Raw genomic sequence first — 27,970 nt, 5'->3', positions numbered from 1 at the left:
TTTATCCAAGCTAGAGGCGGTACAACAGGGTACTAGAGCCCCCATGCCTGCCCGTATCACATCTTGTATCCAAGCTAGAGGCGGTACAACAGGGTACTAGAGCCCCCATGCCTGCCCGTATCACATCTTGTATCCAAGCTAGAGGCGGTACAACAGGGTACTAGAGCCCCCATGCCTGCCCGTATCACATCTTGTATCCAAGCTAGAGGCAGTACAACAGGGTACTACAGCCCTTATACCAAATGAGTACTTTTAATACTACAGGTATCTGTTTTGTCCTTTGCAAATGATTACAGGTTAGCAGCAGAACATGGTAACGAGCAGCGATGCCAGCTGGGTGGGGTGAAATGAGAAAGCTATCTAATCTATAAACAAATGCATGGATTGCTAGTGCAATGCGTACAATCGGAAGTTCTTTGAGGATTGCAGAAATGAAGATAGGGCGTTCATGGGGAAAACGCCCAACATTACACCCTATGCTTATAAATGTATAGCCTCTTTACAGCCACCTACTATAAGGCCCCCATAACCTTGAGAAGGTCACCAGTTATTTTGACTGATCCAATAGATGAACGGCCGTCAGTCTGCAGCCTCTCAGACACATCCTTATGTGATATCTTGCGAACAGCGAAGGCCTTCTTGCATACTGTTTCTTCTGGAACGAAATCTGCTCCTTGAAGGAAGCGCTGCCCAAGGCTATGCACTCGGAAAGTGTTTAGCACACCATTTTAGACGGCACATACTGGGGGTTAGTTTTTCTTTATCTACTTAATTTAACCTTCGCTGCAGCATCCGTCCGTCCCGCTGGTGCTGAATGTTTCCCCTTGCGGTTCCTCGCTGAATTCCCCCATATGCTGTAGGAGGAGGACTGGATTGTACAAGGAGGCATCATTTATTTTCATTATTCATCAGACATCTACAAGACATGCCGCCTCAGCAAAGCCATGCTTCTTAGGCACTAAGGGGGGATTTACTAACCCAAGAGCATCAAGCTAGCAGAAAATGCTGCCATGACTGCAAAGGAAGTCGCAAACGACATTAGAGCAACAGAAGGAAAAAAAAAACAACCGATAAAAGTTGAAAAACATGAATTTAAGTTACTTTAGGAAAGTTCTGCAAAGAAGGAAGAAGTTTCCTACACACTTCAATTAATCATAACCATTTCCTGCATAGATGTATTAACAGACCAACATCAGTCAGCCATGACAGGGGGAGTCGAAAGGGGATGTAGAAAACCCCAAACCATAACCCAACTCTTCCAGTACAGCAAACAGACAAAGTAACGGACGAACTACAACCACCTATCCAATCGCCTCCCGTCTTCTATGACGCAATGGAAGAGTAAACGCGCAATTTGACTAGTTTTTACGGGCAGCCGCCTCGTCAGATTTATAAGAGCCCTATATAGCGTCATGTTCCGATAGGGCTGGTAAAGGAATGCATTCAAAGGAATGGGGCCCATATTCGTGCGCCTCGCAACGCAATTTTCTCGGTCATGTGAAGACGGCCTTAGAGTGTTTATCTGTCATGCCACAGATGCCCAACAGGTCGCCCCAGCAATAATCACTTCTGTTCCTGTGTAAAAAGTACAATCATTGCTGACCGCACGGTGGCGGAGCGGCGGGGAATCACGCCAACCACCATTGGCAGTCCTTTATAGGCGCACACAGAAACTGAATGAGAAGTTGAAGACTTGTCGTTCAGTCGGTGCATTTGCACTGAACGATAAACGTTCAGATTCTCGCTGGATCCAATAATTGTTCCGTGTAAAAGCACCTTTATTCACAGTGACCAATCAGCACTCAGAGAAGATACAAGGCGAGTTGGGATATGAGGCCGTTGGAGCGTCACATCGCGGTAAGGACGGCTTTACATGATGCATTTGTGCCCCCGTATTACAGCCAACTATGATTCTGAAGTTCGCACTTGTGGGTTCTGCTTTGAAGTTAATAGGATAAATCCCCAAAGTCCACCAACATTGTGCGCCAAATACGCACTGAGAAATCGCCATCGCAGGTCAATCCCCGAGCAGAAGAGTTCTGCAGTACGTGGAGGAGATCATTAGGTCAGCTACTCGCTCGCCTTTACCTCACTCCATAGCGGTTTCATTTTTAAGACGTTTATGGCACTAAAACCGCCGCGGCGATAATCAGCAGCTCAGCACGATTACAGCGACCAGTTTTACCTAAACACTTGTTAAAATTACTTTGTCACCATATCCAAGCCGTAACATTTCAATACTTCCGTCACCGGGGCTGTTGGAGGGCTGGTTCTCCGTGCAGAAAGCTCGAGTTTCTATTAGTCCTATGAGAAATAACCCCCAATTCTGGCATTGCGCAATTTATTATCTAGTATAAAGGAGTTCAGCATCTGGGATAAATAATGTGATTTTAAGACTGGGTCCACACATACACATGCCGGAAATCTCGCAGTTTGGCCGCAGCGAAAAACTGAGATTTCAACGGGGAAAAGCGCTGCTTCAAAACCCGCGGCACTTAGCCATGGGTTTTGAAGCGGCCTGGTCGCTCGCTTTTCTGCTGTGGCCGGCGATCCCATAGAGGAGAGTGCAGCCACAGCAAAATTGAGGAAACAAAAAAAAAAAAGGGGACATGCTGCGGCCGGCGAATCCGCGCCGCAGCACCCGGCTTTGCCGTGACGGATTTGCTGTCCTGTGTGGATGAGAGGTCTAAGAAATCTCGTCCACATGGCTGGCCAATCCAGGGATCAGCGGCCGCAGGCAGATGTGCTGCGGCGAAATTTGATGAAATTTCCGCCCTGTGTGAACCCAGCCTAAATGTTTAGACTTCCAGACACAACAATGCCTATTTCTTTTTACGGTAGTTATTACGTTTTTTTTTCTTTTTACTAGGGAGAGGGATATTTATTTTAATTATTTTTCTTCAAATTAAACTTTACAGTTTTTATTGCTCCCCATACGGGACGTAAACTTACAACTGTTCGATTACTTGTACAATATACTGCAATACTTCTGTACTGCAGAACATTATACTTTTAACGATCATCTCTAAGGCCCTACCACAGGCAGGGCTTAATAGGATTGATTCCATGGCAGCCCAGGGAGCCTTCACTAGATCCCCTAGTGCCACAGCAAGCATCTATTGCCTCTGAGCTACAGGTTTAGACTCTTCAGATTGCCAAGCGCATGCTCTGCCATAGGCGTGTATGGGAGAAAGCATTCATAGCAATCTGAAGAGTCACACTTTCGTGTGGTGTGCAGCGGGTGACACGAGGGGAAACTTCACCACTGTCAATGGTCTCAAGTCAAGTAGTTTCACAAAATGAACTTTCTACCTATTCCCTGGATCCATTCCCGTGTCCCTAGCCGTCAGACCCCCGTTCCTGGCAGTCAGACCCCCACTGATCAGACCCTTTAACACCCATCTCATTTTTCGGGACAACTGCTTTAAAAAGGGTTTTACAAGAGTGAAAGAATCCTATAGTAGACAGAAGTATAAGCCACCTCTCTAGTGGTCCTGGTGCCCGAAGCAGCTGAGGCGGGTGGGTAACAAAAATGGAGTGTATGGTTTATATTTAACCCGTACCTGTCCGCAACGTACCATAATTTACACACACATAACAAACAGTCATGTGATCACCAGGAAGCGACGGGCTGCGTACCTTAGGATAGTCCAACTCAAAGAAAGTTTCCAAGTTGTTGATGAGATTGGGATCGACACCCTTCAGTGGTTTAAGCAGCGAGACCCCCGGAAGCTTGCTGTAAGGCTGCTTGTCCGACGCCTTCTTGTTGAGATGTAGCCGCCTGCAATGAAGATTACATGTGCGTTATTGGCATGGTCCAGCTGCACCCCGTCCACCGGCAGCATTTCCGCTGTACACCAAAGGTTATGCGCACATAGCGGGGTTTTGGACTTGATGCAGATTCTAGGTCAAATTCATGGCAAATCAGCATCCCATTACCGTCAACATTTTCTATAAGTGGATTTCAAATTCACACATGCGGGGGAAATAAAAACACACCTCAACATGTCACTGCTGACGCAGATTCCACACCATTTCCATACACACATTTGCCAACTGTAAAGCGTTAAATCTGCTTGTGGATCTGCGGCCATACATCTGCAGTCACAGCAGAAATACAGCGCTCCGCTGCAGGCTTCTGCCATCGCTTTCAGAGGCGGAATTCACTTAAAGAAATCCACGTCGGATCCCGCGAATATAAAGTCGTACTAGCTATGGGCACCTTTGGGCCATTTTTTACTGATATGCATATATTTGACCTGCCTTTATTACATTTTTCATAGGACACAAATGCAAAGAAAGATTATTCTTAGACTAAAATAAATGCATATCAAGAACAAACACCCCCCCCCCCTCCCCATCCCCGTCAGAAAGCAAAGCCTGCAAACCGTGTTCGTGACCGGCTACTTCCTTTGGTTCACTTATCAGGAAAGCACTAGTTTTATGCCTCACCACTGAAACCAATATTCAGTAACAACCACTTCCCAGCAAACACTCTGCAGCTTACATTATCTCTTGGGACCTGGAATCCATCACTGTGCATGGGAGCAAGGTAGAATCATAGAATGGTAGAGTTGGAAGGGACCTCCAGGGTCACCGGGTCCAACCCCCTGCTCAAGGCAGGATCACTTAGTCATCCAAGACAGATGTCTGTCCAGCCTTTGTTTGAAGACTTCCATTGAAGGAGAACTCACCACCCCCTGGGGTAACCTGTTCCACTCATTGATCCCCCTCACTGTCTAATATCTAATCTGTGTCTCCCCCCTTTCAGTTTCATCCCATTGCTTCTAATTTTCCCTTGTGCAGATGAGAATAGGGCTGATCCCTCTGCACTGTGACAGCCCTTCAGATATTTGCAGACAGCTATTAAGTCTCCTCTCAGCCTTCTCTTCTGCAAGCTAAACATTTCCAGATCCTTTAACCATTCCTCATAGGACATGATTTGCAGACCGCTCACCATCTTGGTAACTCTTCTCTGAACTTGCTCCAGTTTGTCTATGTCTTTTTTAAAGTGGGGTGCCCAGAACTGGACGCAGTATTCCAGATGAGGTCTGACTAAGGAAGAGTAGAGAGGGATAATGACCTCACGTGATCTAGACTCTATGCTTCTCTTAATACATTCCAGAATTGTGTTTGTCCTTTTGCTCCTCCATCACATTGTTGACTCATGTTCAGTCCATGATCTATTAGTATATCCAAATCTTTGTCACGTTTTGCTGCTTAGCCCAATTCCTCCCATTCTGTATGTGCTTTTTCTTTGTTAAATACCATTCTGTTAGTCGTTGCCTACTATTCAAGTTTGCCCAGATCTTTTTGAATCCTCTCTAGTGTTAGCTATCCCTTCCAGCTTTGTGTCATTGGTAAATTTGACCCGTTTCCCCTCAATTTCCTCATCTAAATCACTTATAAATATATTGACCACCACTGGTCCCAGGACAGAGCCTTGTGGTCCCCCACTTGATACATTCTTCCACTTGGATATGCAGCCATTTATGACCCCTCTTTGAGTACGATCACTCAGCCAGTTGTGAATCCACCTAACAGTTGCCTTGTCAATCCCATATTTGGTAGTTTTTCAATCAGGATGTTATGATGCAAGCAAAACATATGCTGGGAGTGAACATGTGATAATGTTGCACAATGAATGATTACCATATGATAAAATATTAATGTCAGTTTTCATGTACATTTATTACCCGCGCATTGCTCATAGACATACTATTGAGTGGATTAACCATGACAACCACAGAAGTTAATCTGTAAACTATGGATACTTTAACGGCTGTCATCTGGACAGTAGAGCGGATCACCAGGAATTCTTTGAACATTCAAGCTTCACACCACAAGCAGTGGGCCAACTCTGAAGCATTTTTAGGGAAGAGTTTAAAATAGTGCGTGACCATTAACTTCTTGGGGTTGTAGTTTTAAAGGGCCAAACCGCAGTGAAAAGCAACAAAGTAGCTAGGTGACAGATCTACACAAGATCATTCAGAACGGTCATTGTCACTAAGGTCACAGTCAGAAGGGCAAGACTTTTTGCAGATTTTGGGTGAAATTTCTGTACTAAAAATGTGCAACTAAAGGCGCATCCAGACAGCCGGGTGCGAATTGTCACTCAGATTCTCAAGGGCAACTCGCATCAGACAGCACACGGACACATACCCATGTCCAACGTAAGTGATACCCATGGGCAGTGGACAATGAATTCCCAATTTTCATCTGTAAATTGGATTAGAAAAGGACATGCTGCGAGTGTCTCTCCCCACCCCCACCCCAGGGATAATCGTTCGCGTGAAAAGAAACAAAAAAAACACGTTAATAGCTTGATTGGCTATAACTGACCCAAGTACTGTCCGTGAAATCAGATGTCTGAATGGGTCTTAAATATAACTGAATGCAAGTAGAGTTTTCTACACCGTGTCCAGATGTCGGGGCGCACTGTTGACTTCATCCTTTGGAAAGTACCGTAAATACAGATATGACGGTTTCACCACAGAAAATTTCCACTGCAGCTAAATGGAGCTTAAACGCCACATACATCGTTACACTCTTTTCCTTACCTTAATGTATCTTTGGAAACAAAGACCTTTTGTAATTGGTTTTCATTAAAAAAAAAAAAAGTTTTTTTCTATACTTTTATTGTTTTCTAAGGCATTGCAGTTTGGAGGATTGACAGACTTGCAAAATCAGTCAGTGACTGCTGCTTCTCAGCCGATCCCCTAGCCTAGCAAAAAGTATGCTGTGATAGGACATATTGCACAGTAAGGGATTTGTGAGAAACAACCCCCTTAGGGGCTTTCTGCAGTGACAGGAAGAAGTAAGCAGTGTCATTTGGCACAGGGGAGTGCCATTTAGGGAAAGTTTATATGTCATTGTTTATTACTGTCACTCCAAGTCAGAAGAGCAGTAAAAGAAAAAACAACCCCTGATATATCTGGAGGGAGAAACCTTCTTACATAGGGCTGTATGACAGTGTGGGGAGACGCAGATCTCCTCACCAGCCCCTGTGCCCCAGCAGCTTCTAGGACTGTTATGCTCTCCAGATCATAGTACAATTAGACTGCCTGTCCATGGGCGTCGCGGTATCCTGCAGCAGAGCCGCCACCCAGGAGCTGGAGCCTGCAGACAGATAGGCTCATGGCAGAGAGTCGTGGCAATTCGCAGCATGCTGCAAACTGGCGGCCGCGAGCGGAGAATCGCTATGATTCTCTGCTCATGGACAGAGGGGGCCTGCGCTTTCTATAGCAACGCTATGGAAAGCATGCACTGCGGTCCCCATGGTCGGATTATCGCCACGGGGAACGCAATGTAAAAACGCCTGTGGACAGGCAGCCTTAGTCTGTTTTCAGTGCAGCTCATCTCCAAGCACCTTGTCATTTGATTAGTTTTCCACCATCAAGCCATGCCTCATTAATAAATAGTAAAAAGATAGCATTGTGTAGTACTGAGTGGGCGTGGCTACACAGGCTGTGACCAAGGAGAGGGGAGGAGGAGCAGAGTTTGTATTGATCAGTCCAGGGAACACCCCAAGCTATAAAACCCAGAGGAGAATTTGAGGTAATGCTGGTATAAGGCATTTTAAGTGCATGACAATGAAAACTCAAAGCAAAAAAAAATCTAAGTGCATAATTTTTTTTATGCGAGGCCTTCGGCCAATCACAGCGCTCGCTTTTTACAGCGACAGTACAAATGACATGCTAATCACGGTACAATGCTTTCATTGATTTCAATGGGGCCTCGCAGACTTCTAACGCTGTAATTTTAGATTTTCGTGCTTGTTAAGAGACACTGTAGCATGTGCCACGGTTTCAACGCGGCGTTTTGTGAACAGGTGTGAGCAGCCTTCGTAGGACATTAATTTTTTTTGCTGTCTGTTCAGAGGGGAAGTAAATGCTGCAGATTTTCAATGCAGAATTTCCAGAGAGAAATCCGCAGCAATTACAGATACTGCAGAAAAATAATATCTACAAGCCCTCTAATCCCAATCCCAGTTCTTTGCTGTTACTTTTTAGCATGGATTTCACCCAGTTCTAAAAAAGGGTGAAATCTAAGGGCTTTTACCCATGAGCATTTTTTTTTTATGTTGTGATATCGCTGCATTTTTCAATGGGACTTTCTGATGTTAAAATCCCATTGCACAAAAAAAAAAAAAAACACACCCACACAACGCTAGTGGGTAGAAGCCCTAAAGCAGATCTGCAACATTCTGTGCCGTTCTTCCTGCTCCAAACTTTATGCCGATTTGCGCTGAAAACCGTGCAGCCAATTTGCCCCGTCTGGCCAAAGCCAAGCGCTCTTATTTTGGTTACAGTGGGCGTAATTCTCACTTGTATATCCTTAATGGCTTCTAACTGATGATCTACCAGAATGTACCACAAAGCCGATGACCTGCAGAGCAAAGCTCAGAGCAGTATTGGTGCACCGTCCTGGGAACTTTGTGGACTTCAGCAAGTTTGGTGGCGCTCATGCAAGCGCGTCCCATTCCTTGCCCCGATGCTCGCTAAAATAGAAGGCCATAACCGACAATATATCACGACCCCCCAAAGTTCCTCATGGGTGAAGATGCTACATTCCTTCAAAAAAGGTCCCCCCCTTTGTCACAATTGTAAATGACATATTGACAAGGAGTTTTTCTTAGCATTTAGGTCTGTTTCACACGTGGTTTTAAGCCCTGTACCGCAACGCATGCTTGCTGCGTACCCAATCCCCATATACATGCCAAAATTAACGCAGCTTGCACTTTCTTTGCGCACGCTTATTGCCTGTGTGCGAGAAGCAATTCTGGGATGTATTGCGAGAAGCATAGAGTCCAGATCACGTGAGGTCATTATCCCCCTCTACTCTTCCTTAGTCAGACCTCAGCTGGAATACTGTGTCCAGTTCTTGGCACCCCAACTTAAAAAAAGACCGACAAACTGGAGCAAGTTCAGAGAAGAGTTACCAAGATGGTGAGCGGTCTGCAAATCATGTCCTATGAGGAATGTTTAGCTTGCAGAAGAGAAGACTGAGAGGAGACTTAATAGCTGTCTACAAATATCTAAAGGGCTGTCACAGTGCAGAGGGATCAGCCCTATTCTCATCTGTACAAGGAAAGACTAGAAGCAATGGGATGAAACTGAAAGGGAGGAGACACAGATTAGATATTAGACAGTGAGGGGGATCAATGAGTGGAACAGGCGGCCACGGGAGGTGGTGAGTTCTCCTTCAATGGAAATGTTCAAACAAAAGCTGGACAGACATCTGTCTGGGATGATTTAGTGATCCTGCCCTGAGCAGGGGGTTGGACCCGATGACCCTGGAGGTCCCTTCCAACTCTACCATTCTATGATTCTACCTTGCTCCCATACAGTGATGGATTCCAGGTCCTAGGAGACGTAGAGTAAAGATTAGCATCTCATATCACGTGTGCAAAACCCGTGTACGTAATATGCAGCAGAATACGCTCTTGTGAGCCATTCATTTGTTACACAACTTCTATAAAGTTACAAGAACTGCAGCTAAAAGGTACATTATGACAGGACAATCTTCCCGTCTAAAGGACTACATACTCATACAGTGGGTTTAGATTGGCAGATCCTCGCTGCCTCCTCATTCTATGTGAAGCGGGGAGCGTTTACACGCAGCGACAAGTCAGCGATCCAGCAATGATTTTGATGCTGGCTGACCAATAACAAAATGCGAACAAATAGTAAGCTTTTTTTCTGCATTTAGACCCAACGATTATCATGCATTTTTGCTTTTGAGTGATTATTGGCACGTGTAAACGGCCTACATGTTTCATCTACTTAAATATCAGCATGCGAATACGACTCTTACAATCAGAAAGTATTAAAAAGGTCATCTTGGACTTATCTGTTAATAACCAATTCTCAGGATAGGTCATCAATAGCTGATCGGCAGGGGTTAACCACTTGGGACCCCCTAGTGATCAGCTGTTATGGGGTCTGCTGAATCCAATGGCAGCTGTGATTGCATTACTAACGAAGGTTGTTACAATACGGACAGCTCTGTCTGCTGACATAACAGCTGATCGTCAGGGCGCCGACCAATGACCTACGCTTAGGACAAGTCATCGGTAACCATCCCAAAGACCCTCTAAGACCCCCTTTGGCACATATTCTAGGTATTATGCGCACTGACTGCAGAGGCCTTCATAGAAACATTTGTAGCAGATTTGTCTCCAGAAGTAGTTACATTGTATCCAACGTTCCCTTGAACTGTGAATCGCCCGTGTTACAAGTCTATCATACTACACTGAAGACAATGGAATAGTTGGACACCAATGAAAGCCGCCCCCCCCGAGGGACAGAGGAAGGAAGCGCGATTTCCTATATGTTTAGACGAATCCAACTTCTCCACGTGGAGAAGACCTGAAGCCAAGTTCACGCGGTGTTAAAGTGAATCGCTCTGGTAAAACAAAGTTGTGCAGTGATTGGTTGCTATGGGAGACGTCCACATCTGGATTGGGATTTCAGGGTCCGGATTGTAGTTAATGGTACAAAAAGAAAGTCGTGTGAATGGGGCAATAACTGCACGAATTATAGTACTGGGCACCGAGACCTACCTCAAACCTTGTTCACTGCGAAAATACGTTGTGCTGAAGCGGCTCGGGGGGGGGGGGGCTTGTTTTTTTGCGAGACGAGTTGTATTTTCCAATGGTACTATATAATGTACTGAAAAACTTTTTAAAAATACTAAGTGGAGTGAAAAAATTTTTTTTAAATACTTACTGCGGCAAAAATGACAACTTTATCCTACAAGTCAGTAGGTTTGGGGCATGATTTTTTAATAGTTTTTTTGCTCTGCTTCTTAAAGTTTTTGGGAGGGAAATTACAGCCATAACCATCTTTCTATCAACGTAGTTGTTTAAAGGGGTTGTCCCGCAGCAGCAAGTGGGTCTATACACTTCTGTATGGCCATATTAATGCACTTTGTAATGTACATTGTGCATTAATTATGAGCCATACAGAAGTTATAAAAAGTTTTTTACTTACCTGCTCCGTTGCTAGCGTCCTCGTCTCCATGGTGCCGACTAATTTTCGCCCTCCGATGGCCAAATTAGCCGCGCTTGCGCAGTCCAGGTCTTCTCCTGTTCTCTATGGGGCTCCGTGTAGCTCCGCCCCGTCACATGCCGATTCCAGCCAATCAGGAGGCTGGAATCGGCAATGGACCGCACAGAAGAGCTGCGGTCCACGGAGGAAGAGGATCCCGGCGGCCATCTTCACCGGTAAGTATAGAAGTCACCGGAGCGCGGGGATTAAGGTAAGCGCTCCGGTAAGCTTTCTTTAGGTCCCTGCATCGGGGTTGTCTCGCGCCGAACGGGGGGGGGGGGGGTTTGAAAAAAAAAACCCGTTTCGGCGCGGGACAACCCCTTTAAGGGCTTTTTAATAAAATTTTTTTTTTTGCGGGACACCCTGTAATTTTTTAATAAAGTGTTTGCTTAGAGATGGGGTGACCGGAAAAGAAAAAAAGAAAAAACACGAAATTCTGATATTGTGTATTTTTTTTCCCCACGATTCTCACCATGAAGGATAAATAATGTGCGACTTTGTTAGATGAGACATTTATGGACGGAGCGATATCAATTTTTTTTTTAATCCCCATATGGGATTTGAACTTGCGATCATTTTAAAGCATCAGTAGTATAAAATGATACAATGGACAGGCAGCCGATCAAGCAATGCCGCAGGCAATCTGCCATAGCAGCCCTGTTACCCCTGGCAGCCTGCGATCTCATTGTGGATAGGGCAGTTCAGGCCCCGCGAACTCCGACTGAGGCATTTAAACAGCCGCCGCGATCAACGTAAGCGTCAGCCAAGGCTGCTGCAGGTGGGTGTCATCTGTCAGACTGCAGACCCCACTCCATACTAATTTCGTACCTCCACGACGCATCTGTACGTGCTGGAGCGTTAGGGGTTAATAAGGAAAAAAGTGCAACTAAAACAGCCAAAAATAACTACAGCGAGGGGTTCAGTTACTTCAGAGAACTACTTGGCTAAAATATTCCCACGCTTACATGGCAGCTTTTCATACAGAGGGGGCGCCGCCATGCAAACCCTGCGGGCCCCGTGTGTCAGAGCATGGAAGATGCTGAATAATCAGACAACCGATACCGAGGGAAAGCGACGGACCGTAATGGAGGTCGGCCAGCACATACCCATCCTGCCATCTGAGCGCTCCCCTTACCCCACATTTACAGCAGAGGGGAGCGCTCTAAGAGTGCGAGTCAGAAGAAAAGCATCTCGAGGAAACCGTGCCGAGATCTTACGTCCAGGGGAAGAAGGATGCCGCAATATGAACCCGGAATCCCTTCTCGGAGGTTGTCAGCCGAAATAGCAAAGTGACACATCTAATCCCATTAACTGCGGCTGATCCCTGCAGACACTGACAGGTGACAGCTGCCACGACACCCGCCCCGCTACAGGTGGAGGCATCACAGCTGTCGATACCACAAGAACCATCCATCTTAATTACATCAGGCTCCATGGCAACCTGGCATTACTCTACGTGCCAGCACAATACACCGCAGTACCGGACACAGCAACAGTGTATAATCATCTTTATATAGCGTCAACATATTCCGCAGCGCTTTACAAGTCAGATGGTACCTCCAATATAGAGCTACTAACTGAACGTTACTGCAGAGGCTCCTGCCCACAAGAGCTTGCAATCTATGAGCACACGTATATAGAGAGTACAGACAAGGATGGGGTCCACACCAGCATATTTGCGCCATGTAATACGCAACATGCACGGTACATCACTGTGGTTCTATAGTGGGGGGGGGGGGGGGGGGTAGCCTGCACAGTACATCACTGTGATTCTGGGGAGGGAGGGGTGGCGGCGTGCATGGTACATCACTGATATTATATTGGGGGGGCGGCGTGCACAGTACATCACTGCGATTCTAGGGGGGGGCGGCATGCACGGTTCATCACTGCGATATTATATTGGCAGGCGGCGTGCACGGCTCATCACAGCGATATTATATGGGGGGGGGGGGCGTGCACGGTACGTCACCAGGATTCTGGGGGGCGGGGGAGCAGTGTGCACGGTACATCACTGCGATATTGTATTGGGGGGGGCGTGCACGGTACATCACTGCGATTCAAGGGGGGCGCGCGTGCACGGTACATCAGTGATGCAGAAGGTGGTGTGCACGGGCCATCACCGCGATTCTATAGGGGGCGGCGGCGCGCACGGGGCATCCCTGCGATTCTATAGGGGGCGGCGGCGCGCACGGGGCATCCCTGCGATTCTATAGGGGGCGGCGGCGCGCACGGGGCATCCCTGCGATTCTATAGGGGGCGGCGGCGCGCACGGGGCATCCCTGCGATTCTATAGGGGGCGGCGGCGCGCACGGGGCATCCCTGCGATTCTATAGGGGGCGCCGCGCACGGGACATCCCTGCGATTCTATAGGGGGCAGCGTGCACGGTACTGTAAGGTGGGGGGCGGCGTGCACGGGACATCACTGCGATTCTACAGGGGGCGGCGTGCACGGGACATCACTGCGATTCTACGGGGGGGCGGCGTGCACGGGACATCACTGCGATTGTATAGGGGGCGGCGTGCACGGGACATCACTGCGATTCTATAGGGGGCGGCGTGCACGTGACATCCCTGTGATTCTATAGGGGGCGGCGTGCACGGGACATCCCTGCGATTCTATAGGGGGCGGCGTGCACGGGGCATCCCTGCGATTCTATAGGGGGCGGCGGCGCGCACGGGACATCCCTGCGATTCTATAGGGGCGGCGGCGGCGCGCACGGGACATCCCTGCGATTCTATAGGGGGCGGCGCGCACGGGACATCCCTGCGATTCTATAGGGGGCAGCGTGCACGGTACTGTAAGGTGGGGGGCGGCGTGCACGGGACATCACTGCGATTCTACGGGGGGGGGGCGGCGTGCACGGGACATCACTGCGATTCTACGGGGGGGGGCGGCGTGCACGGGACATCACTGCGATTCTATAGGGGGCGGCGTGCACGGGACATCACTGCGATTCTATAGGGGGCGGCGTGCACGGGACATCACTGCGATTCTATAGGGGGCGGCGTGCACGGGACATCACTGCGATTCTATAGGGGGCGGCGTGCACGGGGCATCCCTGCGATTCTATAGGGGGCGGCGTGCACGGGGCATCCCTGCGATTCTATAGGGGGCGGCGTGCACGGGGCATCCCTGCGATTCTATAGGGGGCGGCGGCGCGCACGGGACATCCCTGCGATTCTATAGGGGGCGGCGGCGCGCACGGGACATCCCTGCGATTCTATAGGGGCGGGGGCGGCGCGCACGGGACATCCCTGCGATTCTATAGGGGGTGGCGCGCACGGGACATCCCTGCGATTCTATAGGGGGCAGCGTGCACGGTACTGTAAGGTGGGGGGCGGCGTGCACGGGACATCCCTGCGATTCTACAGGGGGCGGCGTGCACGGGACATCACTGCGATTCTACGGGGGGGCGGCGTGCACGGGACATCACTGCGATTCTATAGGGGGCGGCGTGCACGGGACATCACTGCGATTCTATAGGGGGCGGCGTGCACGGGACATCACTGCGATTCTATAGGGGGCGGCGTGCACGGGACATCACTGCGATTCTATAGGGGGCGGCGTGCATGGTACTGTAAGGTGAGGGGGGAGGGGGGGGCGCACTGGCAGTATTCAATATTAAAGGAGCTCTGTGCTTCCGTCCTTCTAGTCGCAGCCTTCAGATGATTGCCCGCAACTTCCAGATTTCGTGTAAACTAATTATTTGCCAGATTTTCGGCCGTATAAGTGAATGGCCGCCGTCCAGGACAGAAGCGGACGGCGATGACTGGGACAAGTAAGACAAGGTCAGGGTGAGGGGCGCACGCGAACAATACTCGTCTGCGAATGGTCTCAGAACTTGGAGAGGTGATGCTGGAGGACGACATCCTGAGAGACAAGGGGGGGGGGGTACAACCAGCGACCGCCACACGCACGAGAGAACTGAGCACGACAGCAGGAGCAGGCGGGGGGTATACATCTATAGATATCCCTGCAGGTACCATTACCTGGGGCAGACGCTGGCTAGTGCCATGCCAGTACCAGCCTCTGCCAACCCACGTCACATGATCTGTTGATGCAGCACAAAGTTTAATGGTCTGATTGTAGGAACAAACACTGATTCAGTGGCCAAAGGTTAAACGTTAATGGCGCTGAGCTGCGGGGATAAGGAGCGGGCAGCCAGCAGTTCACCAGGCGTCAAGGATCCCCAGCGAGGGGCTTCAGCTACAATGCAGCAGCAGCGCCGCAGGAAGCACTTCTACCCAGCAAGGAAGACAGAAGACACTGCCCCCCCCGCAGGGCTGCAGACGGCTCGGTTATATACCCCTGCAGATCACAGAGTGGGCATAATATATGACCGCCCATCACATAAGGGGGCACGGTGAGAGATGGCATCAACACGTCCAGGATCGCCAACACAGATGCCCTTCTACCTTTATAGAGAAAGCCGTGTGGGTACAATGTACAGAGCCGAGGCGGACACAAAGCTGGTGACAGAGGCCTCAGTGCTCTGCCTGCAGACACCGCACATGGCAGCAGCCAGAAGAGCTGTGCCCTCCTTCCATGTAGAGGAGGGCACCCTGCAGGGTCCACACACGCAAGATGCCAGGGTGTCCGCTCCAGCGTGCAACCAAACAGACACAACCGGGGCACCTTCCAGGGCGCACCCCCCCCCCCCCCCCCACACTAGAGCATCTTCTGAAGGGTGCAACCAAACAAACATCACCAGCTCACCCACACGATACCAGGGCACCCTCTGGAGCTTTCAGCCACCACCAGGGCACCCTATAGGGCACAGCGATACCAGGACACCCTCTGGAGCATGCAGCCACCACCGGGGCACCCTATAGGGCACACGCACGATACCAGGGCACCCTCTGGAGCATGCAGCCACCACCGGGGCACCCTATAGGGCACACGCACGATACCAGGGCACCCTCTGGAGCATGCAGCCACCACCGGGGCACCCTATAGGGCACACGCACGATACCAGGGCACCCTCTGGAGCTTGCAGCCACCACCGGGGCACCCTATAGGGCACACGCACGATACCAGGGCACCCTCTGGAGCTTGCAGCCACCACCGGGGCCCCCTATAGGGCACACGCACGATACCAGGGCACCCTCTGGAGCTTGCAGCCACCACTGGGGCACCCTCCAGAAGCATATTCCCCCTCTCATGGTAGCAGGGCGTCCCCTGAAGCATGGCACCAGACACCACCAGGGCTCCCTCTGGAACATGCAGCCAAACAGTCACCACTGGAGCACCCTCTAGGGCGGGCACACAAACAAACGATACCAGGGCTCCCTCTGAAACGTGCCACCAGGGCGCAGGGAGGATTTTTTTTTTTTTTGGAGGGGGAACACTGGTTTCTACCTCATTGGGTTTTTTGGATAAACACGGGGAGGGGGCAAGGGGCTTTTTTAAGCCTCATATACTGTGTTACTATTGGGGCACCTTACAGGGCACACAAGTCACCAGGGGACCCGCTGGGGTAAGCAAGCAAAACACCAATGCCAAAGAGGCACCCACCATGTCCCGGGTCCCCCCCCCCCCCCCCCCCGGTGGGCATACATGTCCCGGGTCCCCCCCCCCCCCCCGGTGGGCATACATGTCCCGGGTCCCCCCCCCCCCCCCCCGGTGGGCATACATGTCCCGGGTCCCCCCCCCCCCCCCGTGGGCATACATGTCCCGGGTCCCCCCCCCCCCCCGTGGGCATACATGTCCCGGGTCCCCCCCCCCCCCCCGGTGGGCATACATGTCCCGGGTCCCCCCCCCCCCCCCGGTGGGCATACATGTCCCGGGTCTCCCCCCCCCCCCCCCCGGTGGGCATACATGTCCCGGGTCCCCCCCCCCCCCCCCCCGGTGGGCATACATGTCCCGGGTCCCCCCCCCCCCCCCCGGTGGGCATACATGTCCCGGGTCCCTCCCCCCCCCCCCGGTGGGCATACATGTCCCGGGTCCCCCCCCCCCCGGTGGGCATACATGTCCCGGGTCCCCCCCCCCCCGGTGGGCATACATGTCCCGGGTCCCCCCCCCCCGGTGGGCATACATGTCCCGGGTCCCCCCCCCCCGGTGGGCATACATGTCCCGGGTCCCCCCCCCCGGTGGGCATACATGTCCCGGGTCCCCCCCCCCGGTGGGCATACATGTCCCGGGTCCCCCCCCCCCGGTGGGCATACATGTCCCGGGTCCCCCCCCCCGGTGGGCATACATGTCCCGGGTCCCCCCCCCCGGTGGGCATACATGTCCCGGGTCCCCCCCCCCGGTGGGCATACATGTCCCGGGTCCCCCCCCCCGGTGGGCATACATGTCCCGGGTCCCCCCCCCCGGTGGGCATACATGTCCCGGGTCCCCCCCCCCGGTGGGCATACATGTCCCGGGTCCCCCCCCCCCGGTGGGCATACATGTCCCGGGTCCCCCCCCCCGGTGGGCATACATGTCCCGGGTCCCCCCCCCCGGTGGGCATACATGTCCCGGGTCCCCCCCCCCGGTGGGCATACATGTCCCGGGTCCCCCCCCCCGGTGGGCATACATGTCCCGGGTCCCCCCCCCCGGTGGGCATACATGTCCCGGGTCCCCCCCCCCGGTGGGCATACATGTCCCGGGTCCCCCCCCCCCGGTGGGCATACATGTCCCGGGTCCCCCCCCCCGGTGGGCATACATGTCCCGGGTCCCCCCCCCCCGGTGGGCATACATGTCCCGGGTCCCCCCCCCCCGGTGGGCATACATGTCCCGGGTCCCCCCCCCCGGTGGGCATACATGTCCCGGGTCCCCCCCCCCGGTGGGCATACATGTCCCGGGTCCCCCCCCCCGGTGGGCATACATGTCCCGGGTCCCCCCCCCCGGTGGGCATACATGTCCCGGGTCCCCCCCCCCGGTGGGCATACATGTCCCGGGTCCCCCCCCCCGGTGGGCATACATGTCCCGGGTCCCCCCCCCCGGTGGGCATACATGTCCCGGGTCCCCCCCCCCCGGTGGGCATACATGTCCCGGGTCCCCCCCGGTGGGCATACATGTCCCCGGTCCCCCCCGGTGGGCATACATGTCCCCGGTCCCCCCCGGTGGGCATACATGTCCCCGGTCCCCCCCGGTGGGCATACATGTCCCCGGTCCCCCCCGGTGGGCATACATGTCCCCGGTCCCCCCCGGTGGGCATACATGTCCCCGGTCCCCCCCGGTGGGCATACATGTCCCCGGTCCCCCCCGGTGGGCATACATGTCCCCGGTCCCCCCCGGTGGGCATACATGTCCCGGGTCCCCCCCGGTGGGCATACATGTACTAGCGCCGTCATGCACGGGAGCGCCGCATCACTTACGTGTAGATGATGGACAAGAAATGCATGAACCACAGGACGAAGAAGAGGACGACGCCGAAGATGGCGAGACCTTGTAGGGCCAGATCCAGGACGGCCATCACCGGGAACACACCGACTATCTCCCCGTGTGTAGAGCGGCGCTCAGGTGTCAGTAACGTGTCGCCCCGCACTGCATGGACACGGCGGGGCCGGGGGTAGAGGGCTGTCCGGGAAGCGTGTGTGTGCCGTGCGCCCAGCGGCCCTCCTCCTCCGCCCGGCTCTACAGTCCACAGATAACTGACACCGGAGCCACAGCAGCCCTCCACCCTTCACAGCCAGGCGCGGAACCACGCCCCCTCTCACGCCACGCCCACCTCATGTCCGGCTCGCTCACTCAGCGCCTCCGTCGTACGAAGCACTCCCGGGTGACCACGCCCCTCCTCTCCTTATGTGGGCGGGGCTCTCTCGGTGGAACTACAAACCTTTCAGCGCTACTATCAGCTGGGCACGGTGACGTCACGAGAGGGGCGGGGCCGGAAGGTGTGTGGAACGTGTCTGGAGACGGTGTCGTCATCGTCCTGCGGGCAGTCGCGGCGGACAGGGTACAGGAAAGTCTGGTCCGGGGGGCTGCTGAGAGACACGTACAGCCTGTGTGCCTCACCTCTGACAGCCCATGACCACCTGCATGGCGACCATCGCGGACGTGCTGTTGCCATATTGTGAGCAGCATCGGTGCTTCCAGGAATATTCTGCAACATTGTTGCCAAATACGCCCATTTACGGAACATTCTGTGTCAAAATCCGCACAGCCAGCAGGTAGCTACAGAATGCAGAATTCTGCCGCTAACTACATATCAAAATCTGCATTTAGATTGGTGAATTTTGGGTTGAAATTCCGGGCTGCGTATTTGCAACATTGTTGCGGACTATTCTGTACCGTCTGCAATGAAACGCACAGAAAGGCCAGAGCGGATGTAGCTGCCTTCTTGTAGCCAGCGACAGACTGTCCGGGGTCCATGACCGGCGCTATTATGGGGTCACATTCAGGTTTTGTGGCAGATCTTAAGCCCATGGCGATCTGACACAACCGGACTTGAATTGCGCAGTCTGCGATCATCGCCCGCGGTATCCACACACATTGAAAGAATAGAGCATGAGCGGACAGCGATTGCGATTTCCACGAGCAGAAATAAAATCGCAGTATGTTCTGTTCTTGTGCGGCGTCCGCACGGATAGCTTTCATTGGAGTAAATGGAACCCGTCCTGACTTGCGGCCTGTCCGCAATTGACATTTCGGATAGGCCGTGGGTACCCACATCATCACCTAGCGACAGCACAGGAAAAACAAAGATTTAATTAGAAAATCTGTACTGCGCATGACCAATGGGTTGAGCGTCCGCGGTCATCCGCAATACAGAAAACGTAGGCTCACCAGCCGGGGGGTCACTAGCTCGTTCACACTCGGGCGGCCTGTTTATACAGCAGATGCATCGTTGGTTCGTTCAAACGAGAAATCGATCGGGAATTCACAGTCGCCGTATAGGACGCTGAAAGTGACAGAACGAGCGCCGTTTCAAGCGAACGAACCAATGATGGTTTTTATGCTGCATAAAGTGAATGAAAAGGGATTTATCCGTGTTTTTGGCCGTGTTTACACTGAGCAATTATTGTTCACTTTCGCTCATTTGAACAATAATCATTCTGCACAAAAGGGCCGGATCGGATCCATGGGGGCAGCTGAAAATACTCCTCCCGGTCCTCCGTGATGTCCCCCGGTGATCAGGACCTCCCGCGGGCTTCTACGCACACGCAGAGAGCCCGGCAAATTTAAGATCTGCCTGCACCCGGCTATCAAAGATAGCCAAGTGTAGGTAGATGTCACCGGGGCCGCTGTATGCGGTTCTGGGTCACATAATCGGATAACGGTGATCATATAAAGTTAAATAAAGTAAAAATAAAAAATTAGTTTCATCTCCCTCCGATGGGATCTTTATCCACGGTGTTTACCCCGGCTTCGGCGCATGCGCCTGTCAGCATAATGGCGGATGCATGGCTAAAGTCGAGGATTGCCCAGGAAACTTAAAATCTTTCTGTTCCTGACTACAGAAGGTAGCTGAGAGCCTGGAGATGTCAGTCCCCGATCATGTGATCGCCGTTATCCAATGGTAATGGCGATCATGTAAAAGTAAAAAAAAAAAAAGTTTTAAGTTTCATCTCCCCTCACGATGAAACTTTTTACAGGAGGCCTCCGTATTTGAACTCCAACGCGATCCTCCTCCGTGAAGCTTCCCAGCTTCTGCGCATGCGACCGTCGGCAAAATGCTAGACACATTCACAGGAGCGGGGAAATGTAAAATCTCCTTGCTCCTGGCGAGAGGGACTAGAGCAGTGGCCTTGTTGAGCGGTCCCCACTCATGTGATAAAAAAAAGGTAGCGATCTACCTTAGGTCGGTCTCACATGACCGGATAGGAATTACGGATTCCGCATGCGTCTGATCCGCGGTAATACGCAGATCAATCGCATTGGATTACACAATTCCGCTCACATTAGCGGGTCAGAATTACGTAATCCACTCGCAGAAAAGAGAACGCAGCAGGTTCTACTTCATCATGTATATCCGCGACATAGAGCCTATTGTGCTCCATGGTTGCGGATATACCCGCAGCCGATTCGTAACTACATTGTGTACGGGCTGCGGGTACCCGTGTCATCGCTAAGCGACTGTGCGGGAAACAAACAAACAAAAAGTATTGCGCATGACCGCCTGGGTGAGTATACAGTTATGCGCAGTACATTACGCGGCCGTACACAGCGCCTCAGTCGGGCTCACAGCTGGGATCCACTGCGGGCTTCCACAAGCGGATTCCACATCCGGCCGTGTGAGCCCGGCGTTATTCAGACCACTACCTGTAATAAGTAATTTACAAGAGGCCCCGGGAACGCTCGCCTTCATGCAGTTTCAGGAGCAGCTTGTTGAGCGCCTTCTGTGTGAGACCATCGCACCTCAGCGAGCTTGCGAAGCCTCACAGAGCGCCACTCTTTACGCCCTATTCCTGACGCTGGGGTCAAGAAATACCCCCAAAAAAGCATGAGAGGAGGGGGGATAACCGGTTTTATTGCCCCATGTGCCCATCCCACCCAGCCTCCGTAATTACCCCTGTCTACGAACAAACCACACAGTTCACATTATTACTTTTATCTAAGATTTAGGGGACGCCAAAAAGGGCGCGGAGGGGGAGGGGGATTATTTTTAGGGAGTCAAATTTTTTTCCGCGCAAGTGGGCAATGGGGTCTGGATTTATTCAGTTGTGCCCTGAAATCCAACGGGTGCTCCTTCCATTATAGCCATGTACCCTGTAAGCAGATGAGGGCCACAATGGGTATGTTTCTGAACACGGGACAAACAGGGGGATCCATTTTGGAGTGAAAGTCTTCATTGTTATGTGTGCTGTACAAAAAAAACTGTTTTTAAAATGACACAGTTTGCAAAAAAAATTTTTCCCAATTTTAGCGCTTTTAATAAATATGCATAAATTCAATTGGACTATTTTCCCCACCTAAATGAAGTACAACATGTGGCGAAAAAACAATGTCAGAATCACTTGGATATACAAAACCTTTACGGAGTTGTATGTCAAAGTGAAACCTGTCAGATTTACTAAATTTGGCTCCGTGACTAAGGCGCAAACAGGCTTCGTCACTAAGGGGTTAAACTTAATTGCCCATTGAATTCAGTGGGAGCATGCTTGTGTGTTTGTGTGTGCGCTTACGCAGGGCATGCTCGTGTAAAAGATACAGTAAAAACACACATGCGTGCCAAAAAGCAACACCCAACGTGAAAATGTGCACGTAAATCCACGGACGCCCGTGTGAAGCTGGTCTTATGACACATCATGCGATTTTTGCCTCCAATACGTAATTGAGAAAAAAATCACACACATTTTTTTTTTTTGCGCGCACAAATATGCAGTGCATGCGCAGACAGAAAATACAGTAAAATGCACACATTTACATGCAAAAACACAACGTTCATTGCGCAAATACACTTACGCCCATATGAAGCGGGCCTTAAACTTACAATCGCCCATGATAATTGGCGCAGCGCTGACTTCTCCACTGAGCCCTCGGGAAGGCCAGAAGCATCACTATGATTTATATTTCACATTGGTTTATTGCCGCCTGCCCATTACTAGCTATATTCCGTCGCAGGGGATGAGGGGGAGCACTAAAAGGCTCCGTGATCAGCCCATGTTAATGATAGCACGAGTCGTCCGTGTGTTGTGCGGGAGACCGCACATCTGCGGGATCTATTCTCATACGACACTCGCATGTAAATAGAACCTGCTGTGATCTCTCCGTCTCTCGGTACCAATGCAAGAGACGACTCACCCATGTAATCTGCCCATTGCAAAGAATGGCTTCTGTTTTCATGCACCTCGCAACGCACAAAACTCGCACGATTTTACCGCTCTTGTGAATGCAGCCTACCAAAGGGGTATATAAAAGGAGCACGCGCTTCTCTCAGGTTCTGCAGTCATTTAGCTGAGGGCTAATGCCCACGGCCGGATTTCACGGCAACTACGGCAAACATAATAGCTCAATGTACACCCTGCGGAATTCCACCGCAGAATTCCGCAGCGTGAAATTACCCGCAGCATGTTCTATTTGCCGCGGGAATACGTGCAAACAGCTTTCGTTGTAGTCAATGGAAGCCGGCCGTCATGCTATACTTCCACTGTAGCACAGCGGAAGTATAGCGTTAATACGCACCCCGCCCGCAGCCGGCTCTTCATGTGACATTGCAGGCGCGTCATATGACACTGCTGCGCTGTACTGCGCATGCACGCCGGCAGTGTTATACGGGAGCTACACAGTGGACCCGGAGGTGATTATGAGGTCTTTGGGGGGGCGCCGTAACGGCCTCTGCTGCGGTATTCCGCTTGCGGAGCCCGTCACGGCCATGGGCATGAGTCCTTAAAGTACAGTTGGAAATCTGGAGAACCTGTTCTCTAATTACTGTATGTTTTGTAGATCTTGGCTCAGAAACAGATTACAAACACAGTATGTAAAGCCAGACTGTACGGAAATCTGACTCTGCTCGGAGTCATGTGCACGCTCCCCCATAGACTTGTGCGAATAGGACTCTGAAAAGAGTCAGATTTGTGCGCCACGCACATATTTCATGAGCCGACAGCACTGGATCACAGGTGAGTATAAAAAATATATCACCCAGCTCCCTGCCACGTCCCTTAACAGCATCATAACTTAGTTTATGGTGCCGTCGGGACGTGACAAGTTTCCTTTAACCCTTTCCAACCTAGTGTACCTTGTCTGACGTTAAGACTTCCTTGCTTAGCGCTGATGTTGGACGAGGTCAGACATATATTTCTAACAGTATGCAGGACAGCACTCCGATGTCGTAGGCTGTTGTTCATGTGCATGCTACAGTATGCAGGACAGCACTCCATTGATGGAGCGCTGTCCTGCATACTGCAGCATAGATATGCAGAACAGCCTCCAACATCAAAGCTATGCAGGGAAATTTTAATGTCGGACAAGGGCCGACACTGGATTGGAAATATGCTTGTTTTCTAAGAATCATATTTACCTTTTTTATCAAAATATTAGAAACAAGGTGAGTCCCATAGTCTGCTTGGCAGTAATAGATAAATCAGTGTAATGGGGGCCAGATGTTATATACATGGTAGAATTGGAACGTCTATTTGGTTGTGTGGCACGGCTTCAACATCAGGAGAGAATACGAATACTTCAAAGCTACGAATCAGCTGTTGAGTTTCGCTAGTTCTATATTGAAGGCATCTCCAACCCAATAAGCTATTAGCCAACAGTAGCATAGCACTTCAGGCTATAAAGCCCCCCTAATTAGGAATCTGGTTGAATCTCTCATGGTGCAGTCATGGGCGCAAGGGAAATTCCAGGTATAAACATAAGTAAAATAGAAAAAGGTCTCAAATAGTCCATTGAATCTTGTAAAAGAACCGAGGATCTGAAGGGTGTTCCTGCTTTTAACAAGATCGGGGAGGTCCCTGTTTCCTGTCCGGATGGGAGCTGGTCTCTCGTGGCTGGTGTTATGGGCTCATAGAGAACGGAGTACCGGTAAGTAATCTTATTTCAAGCCCAATAGCAAACAAAGTGCATTTACCATATTGTAATAATATGACATCAAGTAACCAGAAAGTCCCACGAGAACCATAAAAAGAGTAGAACCAAACTCAACTAGAGAATAAATGTGACCCAGTGCCGCGGGACAAAAGTCCTTCTGTGTAGCACTAGTACAGCTTGAATTGAAAAAGGCTCGACAAAATGAATAATTTCTTCCTATATTGTACACAACATATCCTGCCACCTGGAAGTATGTAGTGTGCAGGAAATGTATAGTAAGGCCAAGATGTCCAAGGCCACTTGTGTGCAGTTAGAACGGGATATTCACAAACAATGCTTGCACGACAAAGGGCAACAACTTGGTCGCTGCTCCATTCAAGCGCCTCCTCACTTCGCGGTGCAGTGAGGAATTAAGGTGGACACAGGACCCACATGGTCGGTGGGGTCCCAGCATTGGGACTCCCAGTGGTCAGGCATTTATCAGCTTTCTTGCAGATGCTAATTCTAGGAAGAAGACCCCTTTAGAGGAATTATCCAGCACCATAAAATTATCATGCAGCGATTTAATAATCGTGAGTTGAATAACTTATCAGCATACATCTTCTTAAGAAAGTGTGCCGATGTTCTAGGAAGTTGTACAGTCCCTTCTGATTTTTATGACGAGCCAACACAGCCCCACTCAACTCAGAATAGTCTCCTGTTCCCGTTCATTATGCCACCTGTAAGGGCTGTCACAGTGATGCTGTTGATGAAGTAAGCCAATGCACCCTACTCTCTTGGCATAATATCAGAAGAAACATTCTAAATGTGTTCGGTGGGTAGGGATAGTGGAGCCCGGTGGAAGGAAGGGAATGCAGGGATGTGCTTATTACAGGGCTACAGATGGCAACCAAAATGATCACCAATGTGTATAAGATTTTGCAAATGGTGACAAGATTTTTCAATCTTGTTGCCATTTGCAACTAACTCTACTCCAGATGAGTTATTTCTTTGGCATCTAGCAAATATGTATACTGGATGGCCCGTCCTTTGACACTAAAGGCTTGTTTAGACACAACGATTATCGGGCAAAAAAATCTTTTGAGCGATTTTTGAGCAATAATCGTTGTGTTCTTTAGCGCAAGGTGATCACTTAAACGTTGAGCGATCACCTTGCGCTCCGAGCGGAAGATGTAGAAGACAAGCGGGGTGTCCCCGCTTGTCTTCTGCATCCAGCTGTTCTCTGCTCGGAGCGCCCAGCTGTTATACAGCCAAGCACTCCGAGCGGGGGATGCAGAACACAGCTGGAGCCCTGTGTTCTTCATTCCCCGCCTGTCTTCAGGGAGTGGGATACAGCTGAAACAATGGTATCAGCTGCATCCTGCTGAGAATTCCTGATAACTGATCGCTGATCTTACAGCATGCTGAAAGATCAGGGACGGCATAACGAAAACTGCACAATGTCAGTGCAGTTAGACACAACGATTATCGCTGAAAAGATGGCTTTGAGCGATTTTTGAGCGAAAATCGTTGTCTTAAAGGGCCTTAACACTAAACACTAGGAGCTGAAGGGGCAACATCCGCACTGCTTCTGGGTCCTAGGACTCAGAGCCAACTACCAAGATGAAATAAATTTCATGCTTATAGACCTGGGCAGGAGAAGAAAGAGATGAGCCTTTTGTCGATGCACATGGGAGGATTTGGAGAGTTACTCATTGATGTGCCACTTGTATATGGGCCTGGGGAGTGTGGCTGTATGTGATTATATTGGGTGGGTGGGTACTGTATGTAATTTTATTGGGGGGTGGGTGGGTACTGTATGTAATTATACTGTGGGGAAAGACTGGATGTACTTATACTGTGAAGGGGTGGAGACTGAATATAATTATACTGCGGGTGGGACTGGATGTACTGTAAGTAGGCACCCACAATACATTTCAGCATATTGGAGATAAAATATTCCGCCCTAACATATACTCCTCATCACTACTTTAGCAAATAATAATGTATCTACTTGCAGGACTGACGGAATCCAATAAGTCTTTCTAAGTATAGAATGTAATACAGCAGGCATGCGCTACAGCATATTCAGCATTTCTAAGTCCATCAAGTGACATATGGTGCATGCTTGGGATGATTGATGTAGAACACAAATACTCCTAGTTTGCATAGGAAACTGCAAAGAATATTGATAGCGCTCCTTTAAGTGTGGGATTTCCCCCGGTGAGCATGCACGAAGTCCGAAAAGGGACATACAGTGCACGCTCAGAAACACCAACGCAGGGTGCGAGCACAGAGCCGTTAGTGGTTAGACTTGGGAGTTACATCATCAAACACTGCGTGAGAGCCTGCAGATGTGATTGGTATATGGAGCTTTCTTTACCGATGGCTATGTTCCTATTGGATAATAGGTAAGATGCAGTTCCCTATTTGCTAGAGAGACTGGCAAGCCCTCCCTTCTTGCCTATAAAAACTGTCATGGAGGTGATGCCCCCTTAGCAGCCCCAACCCCTGATGATGCCAGCAGTTACTTTTTTGACCTTTGGGCATTTGTTTTGTACGTATTGGGTAATAAGCACTGGTGTGTTCCTTGAGGCACTTTTGGAATTTGTTTATCATCACGATTGTGACCTCATCTGATTATGACCTCATCGTGACTGCTCTCATTAAGAGAAACAATGTAATTTTTAGATATGATACCTTATAATGGCTAAGAAAAAGAAATTGTTACAGTAAGCTTTTCGTCAGGCTAATAATCTTTATTTGTAGAGCGCTAACTTATTCCGCAGCGCATTCATGCATGGGAGAACACAGACAATACCGCAATTACATGTGTTATACAATCGGTTGAAACAAACGGGGTGGGGGTGATACAGGAGGTACAGGGGGGGTGAGGCATGGGGGGTCACAGGCAGTATGGGAATTACACGTAGAAATCGGTTATTAAGAGGCAAACGGGGTTGGTAAGGAGGTGTACGAAAGGCAGGGTGGAAGGTGTGGGGAGCCATAGGGAGGGGCAGGGGGACTGGGTCAAGAGATTTGGTATGCCTCCCTGAAGAGGTGCGTTTTTAAGGCGCGTCTGAAATTCCATGCATCGGGGATTGTCCGGATGCCTTGGGGTAGAGCGTTCCAGAGGATGGGTGCTGCTCTGGTGAAGTCCTGTAGGCGAGCATGTGAGGTTCGTATTAGAGGGGCGTTTAATCGCAATGTGTTGGCTGATCGGAGTATGCGGGCTGAGTGGTGTACGGACGGGAGGGAGGTGATGTACTGTGGCACGACGCCATGGAGAGCTTTGTGGGTGAGGAGTTTAAATTGAGTTCTACAGTGTATCGCCAGCCAATGCAGCGACTGGCATAATGCAGAGGTATCTGAGAAACGGCTGGATAGAAAAATGAGCCTAACTGCTCATAGTATGGATTGGAGAGGCTAATAATGTCTGTCTGCTTTGCTGCTATATACGTTGACAGCAGCAGAAATAAACCCTCTCCCTATGTACAGACCATGTAAACTTGATGCAGCTTCTTACTTTGCTCCC

At 50.6% G+C, this 27,970-nt stretch overlaps 1 protein-coding gene across 1 annotated transcript in view; it reads right to left on the bottom strand.

Moving 5' to 3' along the window:
- Positions 1 to 18,657, bottom strand: part of UGCG (UDP-glucose ceramide glucosyltransferase) — a 41,859-nt gene extending 23,202 nt beyond the window's left edge. Inside the window, exons 1-2 of the mRNA XM_066604429.1 lie at positions 18,354 to 18,657; positions 3,640 to 3,781 (exon numbers count right to left, since the gene is read on the bottom strand). Coding sequence (XP_066460526.1) covers positions 3,640 to 3,781; positions 18,354 to 18,451 — 240 coding nt within the window. The 5' untranslated portion in view covers positions 18,452 to 18,657. The remainder of the gene's footprint in view (positions 1 to 3,639; positions 3,782 to 18,353) is intronic.
- Between the last annotated feature and the right edge of the window lie 9,313 nt (positions 18,658 to 27,970).

This window comes from Eleutherodactylus coqui, chromosome 5 (genome assembly GCF_035609145.1).
Source record: "Eleutherodactylus coqui strain aEleCoq1 chromosome 5, aEleCoq1.hap1, whole genome shotgun sequence".
NCBI classification, from domain to species: domain Eukaryota; kingdom Metazoa; phylum Chordata; class Amphibia; order Anura; family Eleutherodactylidae; genus Eleutherodactylus; species Eleutherodactylus coqui.
The sequence above is the reverse complement of the archived record's forward strand: the minus strand, read 5'-3'. Positions and strand labels throughout refer to the sequence as shown.